At 47.6% G+C, this 21,905-nt stretch overlaps 1 protein-coding gene across 2 annotated transcripts in view; it reads left to right on the forward strand.

Annotated features, from left to right (window-relative positions):
• Positions 1-21,905, forward strand: part of vwa8 (von Willebrand factor A domain containing 8) — a 463,584-nt gene that overhangs the window by 362,385 nt on the left and 79,294 nt on the right. For both annotated transcript variants that reach the window (XR_011595909.1, XM_070894160.1), the window contains exons 38-39: positions 8,868-8,976; positions 21,414-21,570. Coding sequence is in view for 1 of the 2 variants with exons in the window: in XM_070894160.1 (XP_070750261.1) it covers positions 8,868-8,976; positions 21,414-21,570 (266 nt within the window). In the remaining variant the exon portion in view is untranslated. The remainder of the gene's footprint in view (positions 1-8,867; positions 8,977-21,413; positions 21,571-21,905) is intronic.

Raw genomic sequence — 21,905 nt, forward strand, 5'->3', positions numbered from 1 at the left:
ATTATTAAAGAAGCAGTAGCAGGAATCTGCAAAAGCACATAGACAGGCTAAGTGTGTGGTCAAAAATTTGGCAGGTGGAGTGTAATGTTGGAAAGTGTGAGGTCATGCACTTTGGCAGAAAAAAATCAAAGAGCAAGTTACTATTTAAATTGCAAGTTACTATTGAAAGATTGCAAAGTGCTGCAGTACAGTGGGACCTGGGGGTACTTGTGCATGAAACACAAAAGGATAGTATGCAGGTACAGCAAGTGATCAGGAAGGCCAATGGAATATTGACCTTTATTGCAAAGGGGATGGAGTATAAACGCAGAGAAGTCTTGCTACAGTTATACAGGGTATTTGTGAGGCCACACCTGGAATACTGCGTGCAGTTTTGGTTTCCATATTTACGAAAGGATATACTTGCTTTGGAGGCAGTTCAGAGAAGGTTCACTGGGTTGATTCTGGAGATGAGGGGGTTGACTTATGAGGAAAGGTTGAATAGGTTGGGCTTCTACTCATTCGAATTCAGACGATTGAGAGGTGATCTTATCGAAATGTATAAGATTATGAGGGGGCTTGACAAGGTGGATGCAGAGAAGATGTTTCCACTGACGGGAGAGACTAGAACTAGAGGGCATGATCTTTGAATAAGGGGTCACCCATTTAAAACAGAGATGAGGAGAAATTTCTTCTCTGAGGGTTGTAAACCTGTGGAATTCGCTACTCAGAGAGCTGTGGAAGCTGGGACATTGAATAAATTTAAGTCAGAAATAGGGTTTCTTAAATGATAAGGGGTTATGGAGAGCGAGCAGAGAGGTAGAGCTGAGTCCATGATCAGATCAGCCATGATCGTATTAAATGGCGTAGCACGCTCGAGGGGCCGTATGGCCTACTCATGCTCATAGAAACATAGAAAATAGGTGCAGGAGTAGGCCATTCGGCCCTTCTAGCCTGCACCACCATTCAATGAGTTCATGGCTGAACATGCAACTTCAGTACCCCATTCCTGCTTTCTCACCATACCCCTTAGTAGTAAGGACTACATCTAACTCCTTTTTGAATATATTTAGTGAATTGGCCTCAACAACTTTCTGTGGTAGAGAATTCCACAGGTTCACCACTCTCTGGGTGAAGAAGTTCCTCCTCATCTCGGTCCTAAATGTCTTACCCCTTATCCTTAGACTGTGACCCCTGGTCTGGACTTCCCCAACATTGGGAACATTCTTCCTGCATCTAACCTGTCTTAAACCCATCAGAATTTTAAACGTTTCTATGAGGTCCCCTCTCATTCTTCTGAACTCCAGTGAATACAAGCCCAGTTGATCCAGTCTTTCTTGATGGGTCAGTCCCGCCATCCCGGGAATCAGTCTGGTGAACCTTCGCTGCACTCCCTCAATAGCAAGAATGTCCTTCCTCAGGTTAGGAGACCAAAACTATACACAATACTCCAGGTGTGGCCTCACCAATGCCCTGTACAACTGTAGCAACACCTCCCTGCCCCTTTACTCAAATCCCCTCGCTATGAAGGCCAACATGCCATTTGCTTTCTTAACCGCCTGCTGTACCTGCATGCCAACCTTCAATGACTGATGTACCATGACACCCAGGTCTCGTTGCACCTCCCCTTTTCCTAATCTGTCACCATTCAGATAATAATCTGTCTCTCTGTTTTTACCACCAAAGTGGATAACCTCACATTTATCCACATTATACTTCATCTGCCATGCATTTGCCCACTCACCTAACCTATCCAAGTCGCTCTGCAGCCTCATAGCATCCTCCTCGCAGCTCACACTGCCACCTAACTTAGTGTCATCCGCAAATTTGGAGATACTACATTTAATCCCCCCGTCTAAATCATTAATGTACAGTGTAAACAGCTGGGGCTCCAGCACAGAACCTTGCGGTACCCCACTAGTCACTGCCTGCCATTCTGAAAAGTCCCCATTTACTCCTACTCTTTGCTTCCTGTCTGACAACCAGTTCTCAATCCATGTCAGCACACTACCCCCAATCCCATGTGCTTTAACTTTGCACATTAATCTTTTGTGTGGGACCTTGTCGACTGGTTCTCCCTTGTCCACTCTACTGGAAACATCCTCAAAAAATTCCAGAAGATTTGTCAAGCATGATTTCCCTTTCACAAATCCATGTTGACTTGGACCTATCATGTCACCTCTTTCCAAATGCGCTGCTATGACATCCTTAATCATTAATTCCATCATCTTACCCACTACCGATGTCAGGCTTACCGGTCTATAATTCCCTGTTTTCTCTCTCCCTCCTTTTTTAAAAAGTGGGGTTACATTGGCTACTCTCGACTCGATAGGAACTGATCCAGAGTCAATGGAATGTTGGAAAATGACTGTCAATGCATCTGCTATTTCCAAGGCCACCTCCTTAAGTACTCTGGGATGCAGTCCATCAGGCCCTGGGGATTTATCGGCCTTCAATCCCATTAATTTCCCCAACACAATTTCCCGACTAATAAGGATTTTCCTCAGTTCTTCCTCCTTACTAGACCCTCTGACCCCTCTTATATCCGGAAGGTTGTTAGTGTCCTCCTTAGTGAATACCGAACCAAAGTACTTGTTCAATTGGTCCGCCATTTCTTTGTTCCCCGTTATGACTTCCTCTGATTCTGACTGCAAGGGACCTACGTTTGCCTTTACTAACCTTTTTCTTTTTACATATCTATAGAAACTTTTGCAATCCGTCTTAATGTTCCCTGCAAGCTTCTTCTCGTACTCCATTTTCCCTGCCCTAATCAAACCCTTTGTCCTCCTCTGCTGAGTTCTAAATTTCTCCCAGTCTCCGAGTTCACTGCTATTTCTGGCCAATTTGTATGCCACTTCCTTGGCTTTAATACTATCCCTGATTTCCCTTGATAGCCACGGTTGAGCCACCTTCCCTTTTTTATTTTTACGACAGACAGGAATGTACAATTGTTGTAGTTCATCCATGCGGTCTCTAAATGTCTGCCATTGCCCATCCACAGTCAACCCCTTAAGTATCATTCGCCAATCAATCCTAGCTAATTCACGCCTCATACCTTCAAAGTTACCCTTCTTTAAGTTCTGGACCATAGTCTCTGAATTAACTCTTTCATTCTCGATCCTAATGCAGAATTCCACCATATTATGGTCACTCTTCCCCAAGGGGCCTCGCACAACGGTATTGCTAATTAATCCTCTCTCATTACACAACACCCAGTCTAAGATGGCCTTCCCCCTAGTTATTATTATTATTATGCTCCTATTTCTTATGTCTCTAATTCTGCCCTCTTGAGCATCCCTGATTATAATCGCTCAATCATTGGTGGCCGTGCCTTCTGTTGCCTAGGCCCCAAGCTCTGGAACTCCCTCCCGAAACCTCTCCGCCTCTATACCTCTATTTCTTCCTTCAAGGTGCTCCTTAATATCTGCCTCTTTGACCAAGCTTTTGGTTGTCTGTCTTAATTTCTCCTTATGCAGCTCAGTGTCAGATTTATATCTCAAAATACTCCTGTGAAGCACCTTGGGATGTTTGACTTCGTTAAAGGCGCTATATAAATACATGTTAGAAAAACGGCGCAGCCCCCCAAAAATGAGAGGGAACACTGAACATGAGTAGACCATTCAATTAGATCATGGCTGATCTGTATCTTAACTCTATTTACCCGCCTTGGGCCCGTATCCCTTAATACCCTTACCGAACAAAAATCGATCAATCTCAGTTTTGAAATTTTCAATTGCCTCTCATCCTCAACAGCTTTTTTGTGGTGGGGGGAGAGTTCCAGATTCCCACTGCCCTTTGTGTGAAGAAATGCTTCCTGACATCACCCCTGAACGGCCTGGCTCTAATTTTAAGGTTCTGTCCCCTTTCTCTAGACTTCCCCCACCAGAGGATTTGGATTCTCTCTATCTACCCTATCAAAGCCTGTAATCATCTTAAACCCCCTCAATGAGATCACCCCTTAATGTTCTACACTCACGGGAACACAAGCCTTGCCTATGCAACCTGTCCTCATAATGTAACCCTTTAAGCCTCTCAATGGGAAAGTGCATGATATAGCCAAGTTGAACCGAGTAACAAGCAGCCCAGCAGTATGGCCAGCAGAGAGCAGGAGGCATTCCTCAGGCAGCCCAAAGGTCTACAGAGGAATTCTTTACCCCCTGAGGGCTGTGGATGTTCAGTCGATGAGTACTTTCAAAACTTAGATTGTTGGGCACTGAGGGAATCAAGGGATATGAGGATCGGGCGGGAAAGTGGACTTGATGTAAGCGTTTAGCCATGCTCTTATTTAATGGCAGAGCAGGCTCGAAGGTTTGTATGCCCTACTCCTGCTCCTATTTCTTATGTGCTTAAGGATATGGAGTCTGGTGGGATGGAATATGTGAACAAGATGGATGATTGGTGGGGGAGGGGAGAAGCTTGGGAATTAGGATGACCCGATCAGAGTCGTGACTATCGCAGCGGAGGGGAATCCTCGGCTGAAGAAAACAATTGGGAATCTCTGGACCAAACCAGTTCTCCTGTGAGCTGCGTCCTCTCATCATCATCATAGGCAGTCCCTCGGAATCGAGGAAGACTTGCTTCCACTCTTAAAATGAGTCCTTAGGTGGCTGAACAGTCCAATACGAGAACCACAGTCTCTGTCACAGGTGGGACAGATAGTCGTTGAACGAAAGGGTGGGTGGGACTGGTTTGCCGCATGCTCTTTCCGCTGCCTGCGCTTGATTTCTGCATGCTCTCGGCGATGGTACTCGAGTGTTCAGCACCCTCCCGGATGCACTTCCTCCACTTAGGGCAATCTTTGGCCAGGGACTCCCAGGTGTCAATGGGGATGTTGCACTTTATCAGGGAAGCTTTGAGGGTGTCCTTGTAATGTTTCCTCTGCCCAGCTTTGGCTCATTTGCCGTGTAGGAGTTCTGAGTAGAGTTATTGCTTTAGGAGTCTTGTGTCAGGCATGCGAACAGTGTGGCCTGCCCAGCAGAGCTGGTCGAGTGTGGTCAGTGCTTCAATGCTGGGGATGTTGGCTTGGTCGAGGATGTTAATGTTGGTGCATCTGTCCACCAGGGGATTGGTAGGATCTTGCGGAGGAGGGACAGCACAGCAGAGACCCCACATCAGCTGCACAGGGTGTACAAGTCTGAACCGCTCAAGCCAGATCCCAACGGCACTGGTTCCCACCGTACCACACTTCAGAAGCCACTGGGAATCAACCCACTTATTCCTGCTGTTATGATTCTGGCTCTCACCCAACATTTAAACTTGCATTGCCGGCAAAAACGCAGTTTTCATCAGGAGATTTTCTCCTCGGAATTGAAACTAGATTTTTGTGCTTGTCGCAGGACATTTTGCACATTTTTGAGACACATGACACATTGGCGACCACTTTGAGATGTTATCTATGCTCCCCTGTCGCTTCGAAAGGCAGTAAATATCACACGGTCAGACAGCTATGTTCAGGCTAAAGCTGACAGTCAAATTTAGTTACAAATAGAATAATTACACAGAAACAGAAAAACATTGCAAGAAACTCGGAGTACAACAATCAACTTACACAATACACAAACTGTTTTAAACCCTCCCCAGAATTCTGAAATTTTAGTCATGAACTGAGAGCTTATAACTATCAGGAAAGGCTGAACAAGCTGGGTCTCTTTTCTCTCGAAAAGAAAATGATGAGGGGTGACCTAACAGAGGTCTTTAAAATTATGAAGGGGTTTGACTGGGTAGACATAGAGAAAATGTTTCCATTTTTGGAGAGTCCAAAACTAGGGCTCATACAAGGTAGTCACTAATAAATGTAATAAGGAATTCAGGAAAAACTTCTTTCCCCAGAGAGTGGTTAGAATGTGGAACCTGCTAGCAGTGGAGTGCTGGAGGCGAATAGCACAGATGCATTTAAGGGGAAGCTCGATAAGTACATGAGAGAGAATGGAATAGAAGGATATGGTGATAGGGTGAGATAAAGTAAGGTGGGAGGAGGCTTATGTGGAGTATAAACACTGGAATAGACCAGTTGGACCAAATAGCCTGTTTCTGTGCGGTAAATTCAATGTAATTCTATGTATTCTCGGGACAGCTTTATGTATTGACACCACCCCTAATCCAAAGGCAAAAGGAAATCATTGTGAACACAACCTAATCCTGAGGATAAATCAAGAGAAACAACCAATAAAAAAACCCACTAAATGCTATTTTTTCTCAACAACTTATATTTACAACACCCACACCAAATATGACAAAATGCACCCACTGAGTTGTCTTGTTTACTGAAGTATTCAGATTTTCCCAAAGGCTGTGTTTGAACTTGATACTTGGCTCTGTTAAACCTGCACAATGGGCACAATTTCCCAACAATTCTCAATATTTTGCTTCAGCAAAAGTTGATACTTGAGTGCTTGTTTTAAGCGGAAAAACCCATTCTGTATATGATCAACCGTGCTAATTACACGCCTGTTGTACCTCTTGTTTCATTTACATTAATCAGTGGAAAAATCAGATTGTGCCTTCTGTGTTTTTACAAACTGGAGGATAAATTTGAGTAGCTTTTCAATTGACCTTTTAAATAAAGGTTAAGGGGAGATTTAAAAGAGGTGTTGAAAATTATGAAGGGTTTTGATGAGATTAGATCAGGAGAAACTGTTCCACTGTTGGGAGCAGGACTAATTGGACAGCTCTTTAAAACAGCCGACACTGATAAGAGGGACAGAATGGCCTCCTCCTAGAACATACAAACATAAGAAATAGGAGCAGGAGTAGGCCATATGGCCCCTCGAGCCTGCTCCGCCATTCAATAAGATCATGGCTGATCCGATCATGGACTCAGCTCCACTTCCCTGCCCGCTCCCCATAACCTCTTATCCCCTTATCGTTTAACAAACTGTCTATCTCTGTCTTAAATTTATTCAATGTCCCAGCGTCCACAGCTCTCTTAGGCAGCGAATTCCACAGATCCACAACCCTCTGAGAGAAGAAATTTCTCCTCATCTATGTTTTAAATGGGTGGCCCCTTATTCTAAGATCATGCCCTCTAGTTCTAGTCTCCCCTATCAGTGGAAACATCCTCTCTGCATCCACCTTGTCAAGCCCCCTCATGATCTTATACGTTTCGATAAGATCACCTCTCATTCTTCTGAATTCCAATGAGTAGAGGCCCAACCTACTTAACCTTTCCTCATAAGTCAACCCCCTCATCCCCAGAATCAACCTAGTGAACCTTCTCTGAACTGCCTCAAAGCAAGTATATCTTTTCGTAAATATGGAAACCAAAACTACACGCAGTATTCCAGGTGTGGCCTCACCAATACCCTGTACAACTGTAGCAAGACTTCCCTGCTTTTATACTCCATCCCCTTTGCAATAAAGGCCAATATTTCATTGGCCTTCCTGATCACTTGCTATACCTGCATACTAACCTTTTGTGTTTCATGCACACATACCACCAGGTCCCGCTGTACTGCGGCACTTTGCAATCTTTCTCCATTTAAATAATAACTTGCTCTTTGATTTTTTTCTGCCAAAGTGCATGACCTCACACTTTCTAACATTATAACTCCTTCTGCCAAATTTTTGCCCACTCACTTAGCCTGTCTATGTCCTTTTGCAGATTTTTTTGTGTCCTCCTCACACATTTTTCCTCCCATCTTTGTATCGTCAGCAAACTTGGCTACGTTACACTCAGTCCCTTCTTCCAAGTCATTAATATAGATTGTAAATAGTTGGGATCCCAGTACTGATCCCTGCGGCACCCCACTAGTTACTGATTGCCAACCAGAGAATGAACCATTTATCCCGACTCTCTGTTAGTTAGCCAATCCTCTATCCATGCTAATATATTATCCCCAACCCCTGTTCTGTATGGATCTATTTTCTGGTCTTGGTCAGAGCTGTTGTTGCTGCTGTAATGTATTTGCTTCATGAGTACTTTGCTTAAGAATTCATAGCAACACATTGTTATTAAGAACTAGTCGGTTTATTAGCAAAGGTTTAACAATCACACTACACATTACCAGTTCATCCACCAGGCTCACAACCACCTGCCTCATCGTGGATCACCCGAACACAACTGGCTGGGGTTTTATTGAGTCTTGTGAACATCACGTGACTGGCTAAGCCACTCCCAACTCAACAGCTCTGCAACTATTTGTGTTGTATCTGCAAACAAATACCCAGCCTCTGACCTGGTCTTGTGGCCACATTATTTATGTTAAGTTTCTGGTCAATGGTGACCCCAGAATACATCCCTCACCCCTTGTCTGATCACATCCCTTAATCTGAGCTAGAGGATGAAGAAAGAAAGACTTACATCTCTGTAGCGCCTTTCATGTCCTCAGGACATCTCAAAGTGATTTACAGTCAATGAAACACTTTTTGAAGTGTAGTCACTGTTGTAATGTGGGAACCGCAGCAGCCAATTTACGCACAGCAAGCTCCCACAAACAGCAATGTAATAATGACCAGATAATCTGTTTTTGTTGTGTTGATTAAGGGATAAATATTGGCCAGGACACTGGGGATAACTCCCCTGCTCTTTCTCAAAATACTGCTCTGGGAGTAGTACATCCACCTGAGAGGGCAGATGGGCTGCAGTTTAATGTCTTATTCGAAAAATGGCCCCTCTGACAGTGCAGCATTCTCTCGGTACTTCACTGGAGTCTCAGCCTAGATTTGTGCTCAAGTCTCGGGAGTGGGACTTGAACCCACGACCTTCTGACTCAGAGGCGAGAGTGCTGCCCACTGAGGGATAAAATGGTGCGGTACTACACAGCAAAATTGATGCCCTCCAAAGGGACAGGCTTGAGCTGTTCCTAAAACTTCTGCTCTCATTCTTCATGGAGTGATTATATCCATTGAAGGGATAAATAACTGGAATATTTTGTCTTTCCTGCACTCAGATTACCATACAGAAGGACAGTGGATTGGGTGTGACTGCCCCAAAACATGGAAGAGTTGATGCGGACAATGCCCCTCATGTTGGGGGCAGCACATGGGCAGGAGGAACTGGTGAGTCGGGATAAAGGAGGTGCTTTCTAAACAGCACAACAGGATTAACGCCTAACAATAATATTCTGTTCACTGTAGTAATCATCAAAGTGAAAATAGAGGCTGGATAAGAGCCTCAGGTCTTGATCAGAGTAGTCATCATCATCTCCATAGGCGGTCCCTCGAACGAGGATGACTTGCTTCCACGAGTTCACAGATTTTTCAATGAAGGACCAATGTTCCAGTCCTGAACTCCAGTTGAGGGGGTGGAAGGTGCCTGTGCGTGGATTTTTTTAATGTGTGGTGACCGTTGCACATCAGCCACCACACGGGCTTGACAGAGCGAAGCCTTTATCCAGTGGCAATGGTTAACCAGGATGAACTGGAGCCCAGCTCTGCTGCACGGACCTAGTGCTCACACATATCGCAGTGTGGGCTGGCCTCTGCTGCCCCTGGGCCCTCGCCTCTTCTGGACCCCGATACCCTCATCCGCAGCATCTCCGCCACAATGTTCCAGGGCCCAGTGCTCCAGCTCTATTTATAGCCCTGACCTGCAGTGATGTTCTCACACAGGTCGGGGTGGCCCACAATGTTCCAGGGCCCAGTGCTCCAGCTCTATTTATAGCCCTGACCTGTGATGGTGTTCTCACACAGGTCGGGGCAGCCCATGATGTTCCAGGGCCCAGCGCTCCAGCTCTATTTATAGCCCTGACCTGCAGTGGTGTTCTCACACAGGTCGGGGCGGCCCACAATGTTCCAGGGCCCAGTGCTCCAGCTCTATTTATAGCTCTGACCTGCGGTGATGTTCTCACACAGATCGGAGCGGCCCATGATGTTCCAGGGCCTGGCGCTCCAGCTCTATTTATAGCCCTGACCTGCGGTGATGTTCTCACACAGGTCGGGGCGGCCCATGATGTTCCAGGGCCCGGCGTTCCAGCTCTATTTATAGCCCTGACCTGCGGTGGTGGTGTTAGATAGACTGTAGTCTCTTGTAGCAGATAGGTGTCATTTTGTGATTGCACCCTGGCGCGAAGCAAGCTCGCCCACCACCGGCATATTTGTGGGTGACATCGATGGATGGAAAATCACCAGTGGCACCCCCCAAATTACCACGGGCACCAGTTGATGTATTGTTCCCAATGTTTTCTTGACTGGCTCATCAGAACAGGCGCAGGCCATTTAGCCTCTCGAGCCTGTTCCACCATTCAGTTGGATCATGGCTGATCTGTACCTTAACTCCATTATACGCTTAGTTATATGGTCAGTAATTCACTCACTTCATGTACAAGATATTTGTGGCCAGTTTTGTACTCGATGGCGGCGGGTTGCTCATCTTCCGAGTTAGCACTTCCGCTGGGCGGCTTCACTCGATGGGACATTCGGCCATGCATTATGGGCAATTTTCCGTCCCGGTTCCAAATAAAATCATGGGGTTGTGGGGCAGGGCGGGCGGAGAGGGAAGCACGGTTAATGTGTGATGTGTGCTTCAGAGAAGCAGCAGTCCATGCTGGGAGTGCACACTTAAATGTCTTTTTGCTGTCACCATGACTTGCAGGAGGCAGGTAGGGTAAATGAGGACTTCGGACCAAGTCTGGCCTTCCTGTTTAGAAGGGCAGAGTTTAATACATACAAACCTCGCACAAATTGTCCCTGGAAATGTAATTCCCGCACTGGCATTGTAGCCCTCCGACAGGCTGTCTACGGCACAACATAAAGGCCAGTGTCCACCCCTGGTCAATATCATCATGGGCAGTCCCTCGGAATCGAGGAAGACTTGCTTCCATTCCAAAATTGAGTCCTTAGGTGGCTGAACAGTCCAATACGAGAGCCACAGTCCTTGTCACAGGTGGGACAGATACTCGTTGAGGGAAAGGGTGGGTGGGACTGGTTGGCCGCACGCTCTTTCCGCTGCATGCGCTTGATTTCTGCATGCTCTCGGCGATGAGACTCGAGGTGCTCAGCGCCCTCCCGGATGCACTTCCTCCACTTAGGGTGGTCTTTGACCAGGGACTCTAGGTTTTGGTGGGGATGTTGCACTTTATCAGGGAGGCTTTGAGGTTGTCCTTGTAACATTTCCTCTGCCCACCTTTGGCTCGCTTGCCGTGAGGGAGTTCCGAGTAGAGCGTTTGCTTTGGGAGTCTTGTGTCGAGCATGCAAATTATGTGGCCTGCCCAGCGGAGCTGATCGAGTGTGGTCAGTGCTTCAATGCTGGAGATGTTGGCCTAGTTGTCCTCAACCCCTGGTATATTCGCAATGGGTGGAACATAACCAGCCAAGGTTGTGTCATTTCCCACTATGGCCTCGTGCCCCCCTCTCCCTGCCCTCCCAGTCATGTGCTCACCTCAGTATAGCTCACATGCCTGCCGTCCAACACATGTGCCTTCCAGTTAACGTTAGACTTGTGCAGGCTGCACACACTGGGCGGGAGTTCGCCGAGAATCGCAGGCCCAGCAGATGTCAAAGATTGATCCTTGATATGTTTGGAATCGTTGGGTCTTCAGACGTAACGAGGAGACAACCTGATGAAAATCTCAGTTTTACACTGGTTGCCATTTTATTTTCAAGTCTGCATAGAAACATAAAAAACATAGAAAATAGGTGCAGGAGAAGGCCATTCGGCCCTTCGAGCCTGCACCGCCATTCAATATGGTCATGGCTGATCATGCAACTTCAGTACCCCACCCCTGCCTTCTCTCCATACCCCTTGATCCCTTTAGCTGTAAGGGCCACATCTAACTCCCTTTTGAATATATCAAACGAACTGGCCCCAACAACTTTCTGTGGTAGAGAATTCCGCAGGTTCACAATTCTCCTCATCCAGTCTTGCTGAATATAATGGAAGGGGTCTTCTCATTCACACTGCATTTGAAAGCAGCAACCAATTTGTTTTATTAAATAGCCCTTTGTTTTTCCAATGGCAATGCTGTTGCTTGTTATTAAACCAATAGTGAGAGGTGTGCGTCTGAGGTCTTAACCTCCACCCACCCACGTCATTTATAGACCCACTCCATCCCGACACACTATAGCCTCCCAATGGTGATTGATAAGGTGCTTGAAACCAAAAAAATGACCAAGTGCTTTGGGTTGATTTGTATTTTTAACAAGACCTTCGGGCTAACGTGAATGGTGGTGCCCCAGTGCAGAGAGTGCCGGTGGATTGAAATGTTTGACAGTAGCAGCAATAGGGATGTAGTGTTAGGTTTCTCATGGTCATGTTGGCCATCTGCTTTGCTTTACCGACAGACCATTCATATTGACACACGATTATGGCGAGTCTCAATGCTGTGCGGTTTTTGATTTAAAAACACTTCAGCATCAGTTAAAGGAGAAGCGAACCTGCGTCTCGGGAATTTGAATGTTGCATTCTGACCCGTGGACGCTTTTCATGTGCTTATTGCTTAATTATCCTCTTGCTTTCTTGATTATTGGAGGGCCTCCTTCATCCGCTGGACAAGAAGTGAACTGGCCGTGCTGACATCAGCCAAGCAGCTCCTCACCAATCGTACCCACTGCCCAGTCCTGGCAATAAGTTGGACACTGTTTTCGCACTAATCCAGGATATTCTGCTTTCTAAACCCCCCCTCCCCACCACCCTGTCTCTGCTGAGTGTTAGCTGATTGGGAACTAGGCTCAAAAACACAGCAGCCAAGTTCCGAGTCAGCCTGACGGCATGGCAGTTACAATCTTGCACAGTATACTGATATCACAGAATCCAACAGCACAGAAAGTGGTCATTCAGCCCATCGTGCCTGAAAGAGCGATCCAATTAGTCCCACTCCCACACTCGTTCCCCCACAGCCCTGCAAACATTTTTCCCCTTCAAGTATCTATCCAGTTCCCTTTTGAAAGTTACTATTGAATCTGCTTCCACCGCCCTTTCAGGCAGCGCGTTCCAACAACTCTCCTCATCTCTGTGTCAGCTGTGGCTCAGTGGGTAGCACCCTCGCCTCTGAGTCAGAAGGTTGTGGGTTCAAGTCCCGGACTTGAGCAGAAAAAAATGTCGGCTGACACTCCAGGGAGCGCTGGACTGTCGGAGATGCCGTCTTTCGGATGAGACGTTAAACCGAGGCCCCGTCTGCTCTCTAAGGTGGATGTCAAAGATCCCATGGCACTGTTTCAAAGAAGAGCAGGGGAATTATCCCCGGTGTCCTGCCCAATATTTATCCCTTAAACAACATAACAAAAAAACAGATTATCTGGTCATTATCACAGTGCTGTTTGTGGGAGCTTGCTGTGCGCAAATTGGCTGCCGCGTTTCCCACATTACAACAGGGAGTATACTTCAAAAGTACTTCATTGGCTGTAAAGTGCTTTGAAATGTCTGGTGACCCTGAAAGGCGCTATATAAATGCAAGTCTTTAATAAATTAAAAAAATCAAAGATAGCCATTATCTTTGTGGACTGCAGTGGATTACACTGTTCTTTCACCTTTGGGACCTGGCTTCAAATCCCTCTCAGACTGATGGGTGAAAGACTTGTCCCTCAGTGAGCTGCCAACATTAAATGGCTCCATTGAGTCCAAGAGCAAAGAAGTCATTTTATACTAAATCAAAGGTTGGCCACTGTAAGAGTGCTGGCTGCCCCAGTATAAAAAGGATACTAAGGCCATGGAGAACATTCAGCTGAGATACACCAGGATGACATGAGGAAGGAGAAAATTTATTTTTATTCATTCTTGGGATGTGGGTGTCGCTGGCAACGGCAGCATTTATTGCCCATCCCTAAGAAGGTGGTGGTGAGCCGCTGCCTTGAACCGCTGCAGTCCATGTGGTGAATGTACTCCCACAGTGCTGTTTGGGAAGGAGTTCCAGGATTTTGACCCAGTGACGATGAAGGAATGGCGATATATTTCCAAGTCAGGATGGTGTGTAACTTGGAGGGGAACTTGCAAGCGATGGTGTTCCCATGTGCCTGCTGCTCTTGTCCTTATAGGTGGTAGAGGTCGTGGGTTTGGGAGGTGCTGCCGAAGAAGCCTTGGCAAGTTGCTGCAGTGCATCTTGTAGATGGTACACACTGCAGCCACAGTGCGCCGGTGGTGGAGGGAGTGAATGTTGAAGGTGGTGGGTAGCGTGCCGATCAAGCGGGCTGCTTTGTCCTGGATGGTGTCGAACTTCTTGAGTGTTGTTGGAGCTGCACTCATCCAGCTAAGTGGAGAGTATTCCATCACACTCCTAACTTGTGCCTTGTAGATGGTGGAAAAGCTTTGGGGAGTCAGGAGGTGAGACACTTGCCACAGAATACCCAGCCTCTGACCTGCTCTTGTGGCCACATTTTTTTTGTGGCTGGTCCAGTTAAGTTTCTGGTCAATGGTGAACCCCAGGATCTTGATGGTGGGGGGTCCAGCGATGGTAGTGCCATTGAATCTCAAGGGTGGGTGATTAGACTTGTTGTAGATGGTCATTGCCTGGGACTTGTGTTGCACGAATGTTACTTGCCACTTATCAGCCCAAGCCTGAATGTTGTCCAGGTCTTGCTGCATGCGGGCATGGACTGCTCCATTATCTGAGGAGTTGTGAATGGAACTGAACACTATGCAGTCATCAGCAAACATCCCCATTACTGACCTTATGATGGAGGGAAGGTCATTGATGAAGCAGCTGAAGATGGTTGGGCCGAGGACACTGCCCTGAGGAACTCCTGCGGCGATGTCCTGGGACTGTGATGATTGGCCTCCAACAATCATAACCATCTTCCTTTGTGCGAGGTATGACTCGCCAGTGGAGAGCTTTTTCCCCTGATTCCCACTGACTTCAGTTTTACTGGGGCTCCTTGATGCCGCACTCGGTCAAATGCTGCCTTGAAGTCGAGGGCAGTCATTCTCACCTCACCTCTGGAATTCAGCTCTTTTCCATGTTTGGACCAAGGCTGTAATGAGGTCTGAAGCCGAGTGGTCCTGGCGGAATCCAAACTGAGCATCGGTGAGCAGGTTATTGGTGCGTAAGTGTCGCTCGATAGCACTGTCGACAACACCTTCCATTACTTTACTGATGATTGAGAGTAGACTCATGGGGCGGTAATTGGCTGGATTGGATTTGTCCAGCTTTTTGTGGACAGGACATACCTGGGCAGTTTTAACACATTGTGGGGTAGATGCCAGTGTTGTAGCTGTACTGGAACAGCTTGGCTAGAGGTGCGGCTAGTTCTGGAGCACAAGTCTTCAGCACAACAGCCAGGATGTTGTCGGGGCCCAGAGCTTTTGCTGTATGCAGTGCGCTTCAGCCTTGTTTTTTGCAGCTGTTTGAGGAGCTGCTTGAGATATTGGGACCATTTCCACTGAAGCTAAGAGGAGATCCTTTCTCGGTGGCGACAGTCGCTGCCTTAATCAGTCTGAGCATCTAACAGTTTGGAGAACAGGCCCACACTGTCCTATATCGTCTTGCACTTCACACAGAAGGTTGTCGCAAAACAGCAAGAGTTGTATGGAGCAGCAAAGTTCGCAAATAGAAGTTAGCTCTATGCTGGTTGTTAACTGTGAAAAGCTTTGTTCTGTATTTTCTCTCCCCCTGTCCCACCATGCATGCTCTGTCTCCAGGCCTCAAGCCAGGACTGTGGTAACAGTGTGGTAATTTCATTTTGAAAGGCAAACCCTACAAAAATAACCAGGAGTGGTACAAACAGAATGTTGTTCATTTTGACTGCATCCGAAGAGGGTGAAAAAGGGAGCAGCCTGTGCCAATCGAAGAAAGCTGGATCAATAGCGTCGCGACATGTGTGCAAACAAAGCATGCATTCCACGTGACTGAAACCTTGTTTGGAACAAGACCGTCAGCAAAAGCTTGAGTGATGTAATGAGAGACCCCACCCCCACCCTTTCTCTCCCCTCTTGCACCTCGGGACCCCCTTTAGCAATCTCCAGTAATATCTACAGCATGAGTGACGGGGGGAAAGACTGTGCACTGTAATGTGGAGTGCACTTTTGCAGGCAGTTTATTCACCACATGCCTCAACTTGATGAATTAGCTTCACTTACACAGCTGATGACGTGCTCCTGCTCTGTGGGTATTTTGGGCCCTCAAATCTACCACCAAGCTCATGGTCTACAGGGCTGTAGTAATACCTGCCCTCCTGTATGGTTCAGAGACATGGACAATGTACAGTAGACATCTCAAGTCGCTGGTGAAATACCACAAACGATGTCTCCGCAAGATCCTACAAATCCCCTGGGAGGACAGACACACCAACATCAGTGTTCTCGATCAGGCCAACATCCCCAGTATTGAAGCACTGACCACACTCGATCAGCTCCGCTGGGCAGGCCACATTGTTTGCTTGCCAGACATGAGACTTCCAAAGCAAGCCCTCTACTCGGAACTCCTTCACGGCAAACGAGCCAAAGGTAGACAGAGGAAACGTTACAGGGACACCCTCAAAACCTCCCTGATAAAGTACAACAACCCCACTGACACCTGGGAGTCCCTGACCAATGACCGCCCTAAGTGGAGGAAGAGCATCCGGGAGAGCGCTGAGCACCTCGAGTCTCATCGCCGAGAGCATGCAGAAATCAAGCGCAGGCAGCGGAAAGAACGTGCGGCAAACCAGTCCCACCCTCCCATACCGATTGTCCCACCTGTGACGGGGACTGAGGTTCTCGTATTGGACTGTTCAGCCACCTAAGGACTCATTTTTAGAGTGGAAGCAAGTCTTCCTCGATTCCGAGGGTCTGCCTATGATGATGATGATAATGCTCTGTGTAGTATTGTTGATGTCAGTCACCTTTCATAAGATGAAATGCTGAGCCTTGAGGCTGGATACTTGGTGGTGCAGGAGAAACTCACACAATGGCCCAGAAGTTACAGTCGGAGGCTTCCCGCGGGCAGACGCCACCAACCGAAATGTTTTTTTTATGAAAGTACCTGGTGGTCCTGAAGGAACGAACACTTTGGCTCCGAGCCCGAGATGCACAGCCCAGCACAGAGGCCCACAGATCCCAGGATCGCATGGATCACATGGGCCTGGACCATCAATCAACATGGAATGTTCTCATTGATGATAACGGTGAGTTCTGTTTGTACAAGCTCCCATTACTTTCAATGAGAATACACCAAAAACACAGAAACGCAACACAATAAAAAAAAAATCACATATTTAAAATTAATTGAAATTGAATTAAATGGAATGTTTTAGAAAAAATATTTAAAAATAAATTTTTTTTTATAGGTTTAAAAATAAATTTCCCTTAATGGTCAGGGATTTTAATATAAAACTTAGTGATAAAATGTAATTTTTCTGTCTTGTAAAACTCAACGCTAATAAAAGCAGGCCTTACACTTGCATTTACCAGGCCTAAGAGGTTTAAGGACATTTGCTGGGCATGAGTTGGCAAATGGCCCAAATCTCGGCCCACGAATGTCCTTCTCCCGGGGAGACGCTTGCAATTTTGACAGATTGTAAGTGCCGAGATTAGGCGCATGCGCTTCGTGTGCCTCAACCCGGAACTTGTGGGTCCTCTTCGGGCGCACCCGGAGAAGCCGCAATTTACAGCCCTATATCATGGTCTACAGGTCTGTAGTGATACCCACCCTCCTGTATGGCTCAGAGACGTGGACCATATACAGTAGAAACCTCAAATCGCTGGAGAAATACCACCAACGATGTCTTTGCAAGATCCTGCAAATCCCCTGGGAGGACAGACGCACCAACATCAGTGTTCTCGACCAGGCCAACATCCCCAGCATTGAAGCACTGACCACACTTGATCAGCTCCGCTGGGCAGGCCACATTGTCTGCATGCCCGACACGAGACTCCCAAAGCAAGCGCTCTACTCGGAACACGACAAGCAAGTCCCAAGTGGGCAGAGGAAATGTTACAAGGACACCCTCAAAGCCTCCCTGATAAAGTGCAACATCCCCACCGACACCTGGTAGTCCCTGGCCAAAGACCGCCCTAAGGGGAGGAAGAGCATCCGGGAGGGCGCTGAGCATCTCGAGTCTCATCGCCGAGGGCATGCAGAAAACAAGCGGAAGGAGCGTGCAGCAAACCAGACTCCCCACCCACCCTTTCCTTCAACGACTATCTGTCCCACCTGTGACAGGGACTGTAATTCCCATATCGCACTGTACAGTCACCTGAGAACACACTTTTAGAGTGGAAGCAAGTCTTCCTTGATTTCGAGGGACTGCCTATGATGATGATGATCTGTGTCAGTCTGAAAGCATAACTTTAAAATTAGAGCCAGGCCGTACAGGGGTGATGTCTGGAAGCACTTCCCCACACAAAGGGTAGTGGAAATCTGGAGTTCGCTTCCCCAAAAAGCTGTTGAGGCTGGAGGGTCAATTGAAAATTTGGAAATTGAGATTACTAGATTTTTGTTGGGCAATAAGGGTTCCTGAACCAAGAGGGGTCGGTGGAGTTAAGATACAGATCAGCCCAGATCTAAATGAATGGCGGAACAGGCTCGAGGGACTGAATGCCTACTCCTGTTCCTATGTTCCTCGATGCCTATCGAATGTTTACCCCTTTTGGGTGGCTGGTTCTCCCCATCAACGTTTCGAGAAGTAGATAGCAAGCAGCGGCTCACAGTCACTGTCAGCATGGTTTAATACCTGAGCCGGTTTATACAGATTGTCCTGCTGAGGTTGGTCCCTCAACCGCTGCCTTTACCGTATTCCTGACCATCAATTCCGTCTGCATTGCCCCTCAGCACACGTGTTGTTAGTTACTGTGCCGGAGGCGTGATCCCTGTCATTTCAATTTGCTCTTTACAAATCACAAATTGAATAATGAATTGATCTGCCTTAACCAGCTCCACACCACTGGTGTATGTGGAATGCATTGCTATAGGAATGTTGTTAATGGGCCAGATTTTGCTGTAGCAGGGCGTTAGTTTGGCTTGCCCCTGCACCCTTCAGCTCCAACATATTTTGCCCACAAATTTTCTGGAAGTGCGAGGTGGTAAAGTCACATCAATGGAAACAGGGCTTCTGGGACCGAAGTGAACAGGGCAAGCAACAGGGTATATATATCCTTATCCAATCACTCCCTGCTCCCCCTCCCTCTCCCCCCCCCCTCTCTCTTCCCCCCTCCCTTTCTCCCTCTCCCTCTCTCCCCCCTCCCTTTCTCCCTCTTCCTCTCTCCCCCCTCCCTTTCTCCCTCTTCCTCTCTCCCCCCTCCCTCTCTCCCCCTCCCTCTTTCCCCCCTCCCTCTCCCCCCTCCCTCTCCCTCCCTCTCTTCCCCCCTCCCTCTCCCCCCCTCCCTCTCTCCCTCTCCTCCTCTTCCTCCCTCTCCCTCCCCCCTCCCCCTCCCTCTCTCCCTCTCCCCCTTCCCTCTCCCCCTTCCCTCTCCCCCTCCCTCTCCCCCTACCCTCTCCCCCTCCCTCTCCCCCCTCCCTCTCTCCTCCTCCCTCTCTCCCTCTCCCCCTCCCTCTCCCCCTCTCCCCTACCCCCTCCCTCTCCCCCTCCCTCTCCCCCTCCCTCTCCCCCTACCCCCCTCCCTCTCCCCCTTCCCTCTCCCTCTCCCTCTCGTCCCCTCTCCCCGCTCCCTCTCCCCCCTCCCTCTCCCTCTCGTCCCCTCTCCTCGCTCCCTCTCCCCCCCTCCCTTCCCCCCTCTCCCTCCCCTTTCTCTCTCCCCCTCTCTCTCCCCCCCTCTCTCTATTGACTTCTCTCTCTCTCCCTCTCTCTTTCTCGCCTTCCATCTCTCTCTCTCTCTCCCGCCTTCTCTCTCTCTCTCTCTCTCTCTCTCTCTCTCTCTCACGTTCTCTCCCTCTCTCTCTCGCTCTAGATAGGAATAGTGCAATCAAGCAGACGCAGCATGGATTCATGAAGGGGAAATCATGTTTAACTAATTTACTGGAATTCTTTGAGGATATAACGAGCATGGTGGATAGAGCTGTACCGATGGATGTGGTGTATTTAGATTTTCAAAAGGCATTCGATAAGGTGCCACACAAAAGGTTACTGCAGAAGATAAAGGTACGTGGAGTCAGAGGAAATGTATTAGCATGGATAGAGAATTGGCTGGCTAACAGAAAGCAGAGAGTCGGGATAAATGGGTCCTTTTCGGGTTGGAAATCAGTGGTTAGTGGTGTGCCACAGGGATCGGTGCTGGGACCACAACTGTTTACAATATACATAGATGACCTGGAAGAGGCCAGAGTGTAGTGTAACAAAATTTGCAGATGACACAAAGATTATTGGGAAAGCGGATTGTGTAGAGGACACAGAGAAGCTGCAAAGAGATTTAGATAGGTTAAGCGAATGGGCTAAGGTTTGGCAGATGGAATACAATGTCGGAAAGTGTGAGGTCATCCACCTTGGGGGAAAAAAACAGTAAAAGGGAATATTATTTGAATGGGGAGAAATGACAACATGCTGTGGTGCAGAGGGACCTGGGGGTTCTTGTGCATGAATCCCAAAAAGTTAGTTTGCAGGTGCAACAGGTAATCAGGAAGGCGAATGGAATGTTGGCCTTCATTGCGAGAGGGATGGAGTACAAAAGCAGGGAGGTCCTGCTGCAACTGTACAGGGTATTGGTGAGGCCGCACCTGGAGTACTGCGTGCAGTTTTGGTCACCTTACTTAAGGAAGGATATACTGGCTTTGGAGGGGGTACAGAGACGATTCACTAGGCTGATTCCGGAGATGAGGGGGTTACCTTATGATGATAGATTGAGTAGACTGGGTCTTTACTCGTTGGAGTTCAGAAGGATGAGGGGTGATCTTGTAGAAACATTTAAAATAATGAAAGGGATAGACAAGATAGAGGCAGAGAGGTTGTTTCCACTGGTCGGGGAGACTAGAACTAGGGGGCACAGCCTCAAAATACGAGGGAGCCAATTTAAAACCGAGTTGAGAAGGAATTTCTTCTCCCAGAGGGTTGTGAATCTGTGGAATTCTCTGCCCAAGGAAGCAGTTGAGGCTAGCTCATTGAATGTATTCAAGTCACAGATAGATAGATTTTTAACCAATAAGGTAATTAAGGGTTACGGGGAGCGGGCGGGTAAGTGGAGCTGAGTCCATGGCCAGATCAGCCATGATCTTGTTGAATGGCGGAGCAGGCTCGAGGGGCTAGATGGCCTATTCCTGTTCCTAATTCTTATGTTCTTATAATATGCCATTTGCCTTCTTCACCGCCTGCTGTACCTGTATGCCAACTTTCAATGACTGATGTACCATGACACCCAGGCTTTGTTGCACCTTCCCTTTTACTAATCTGTCACCATTCAGATAATATTCTGCCTTCGTGATTTTACCACCAAAGTGGATAACCTCACATTTATCCACATTATACTGCATCTGCCATGCATTCGCCCACTCACCTAACCCGTCCGAGTCCCCCTGCAGCCTCCTTGCATCATCCTCACAGCTCACATTGCCACCCAGCTTAGTGTCATCTGCAAATTTGGAGATATTACATTCAGTTCCTTCATCTAAATCATTAATGTATAGTGTAAATAGCTGGGGTCCCACCAAGTCATCCTCAGACTTGTGCTTTGACAATCAGTGCTTGTTTTTTTTCCCCAGGTGGAAGAGATACTGCCGGCCTGGGTGGGAAAGGTGGTCCTTATCGTTTGGATGCAGGACACAAGGTGCATCAGGTGTCTCAGGCTGAGAAGGATGCGGTGCCAGAAGAAGTGAAAAGAGCTGCAAGAGAAATGGCTGAAAAAGCATTCAAGCAGAGGTGCGTGCCCGGAGCTTCTCTCCGTAACTGTACACCGCGTGCTTCCTATTTAAACGTGAAGCTGATTGAAACAGTGAAAGCACATCCCCAGACCGCACACTAAAGGTCTAAGTAATTAGTCGATCAGAAGTCTTGTTCACAGCTTTGTGCCAGTCACACTGTGCTTGTACAGCTGTAATTTCAATGAAAAATACTCTGTTGACTCGACAGTCTAGCTTTAGGCCGCAGAAAGCGCTATTTCAGTTTCCCTTCACAGCATTTTTTGGGACCATTGGGAGGGGAGGGGGAGAAGAGAAAGAGAGGAGGCGGGCAAAAAAAGATGATGGGGAAGAGGA

The sequence above is a fragment of the Pristiophorus japonicus genome, chromosome 11, assembly GCF_044704955.1.
Source record: "Pristiophorus japonicus isolate sPriJap1 chromosome 11, sPriJap1.hap1, whole genome shotgun sequence".
Taxonomy (NCBI): Eukaryota; Metazoa; Chordata; class Chondrichthyes; family Pristiophoridae; genus Pristiophorus; species Pristiophorus japonicus.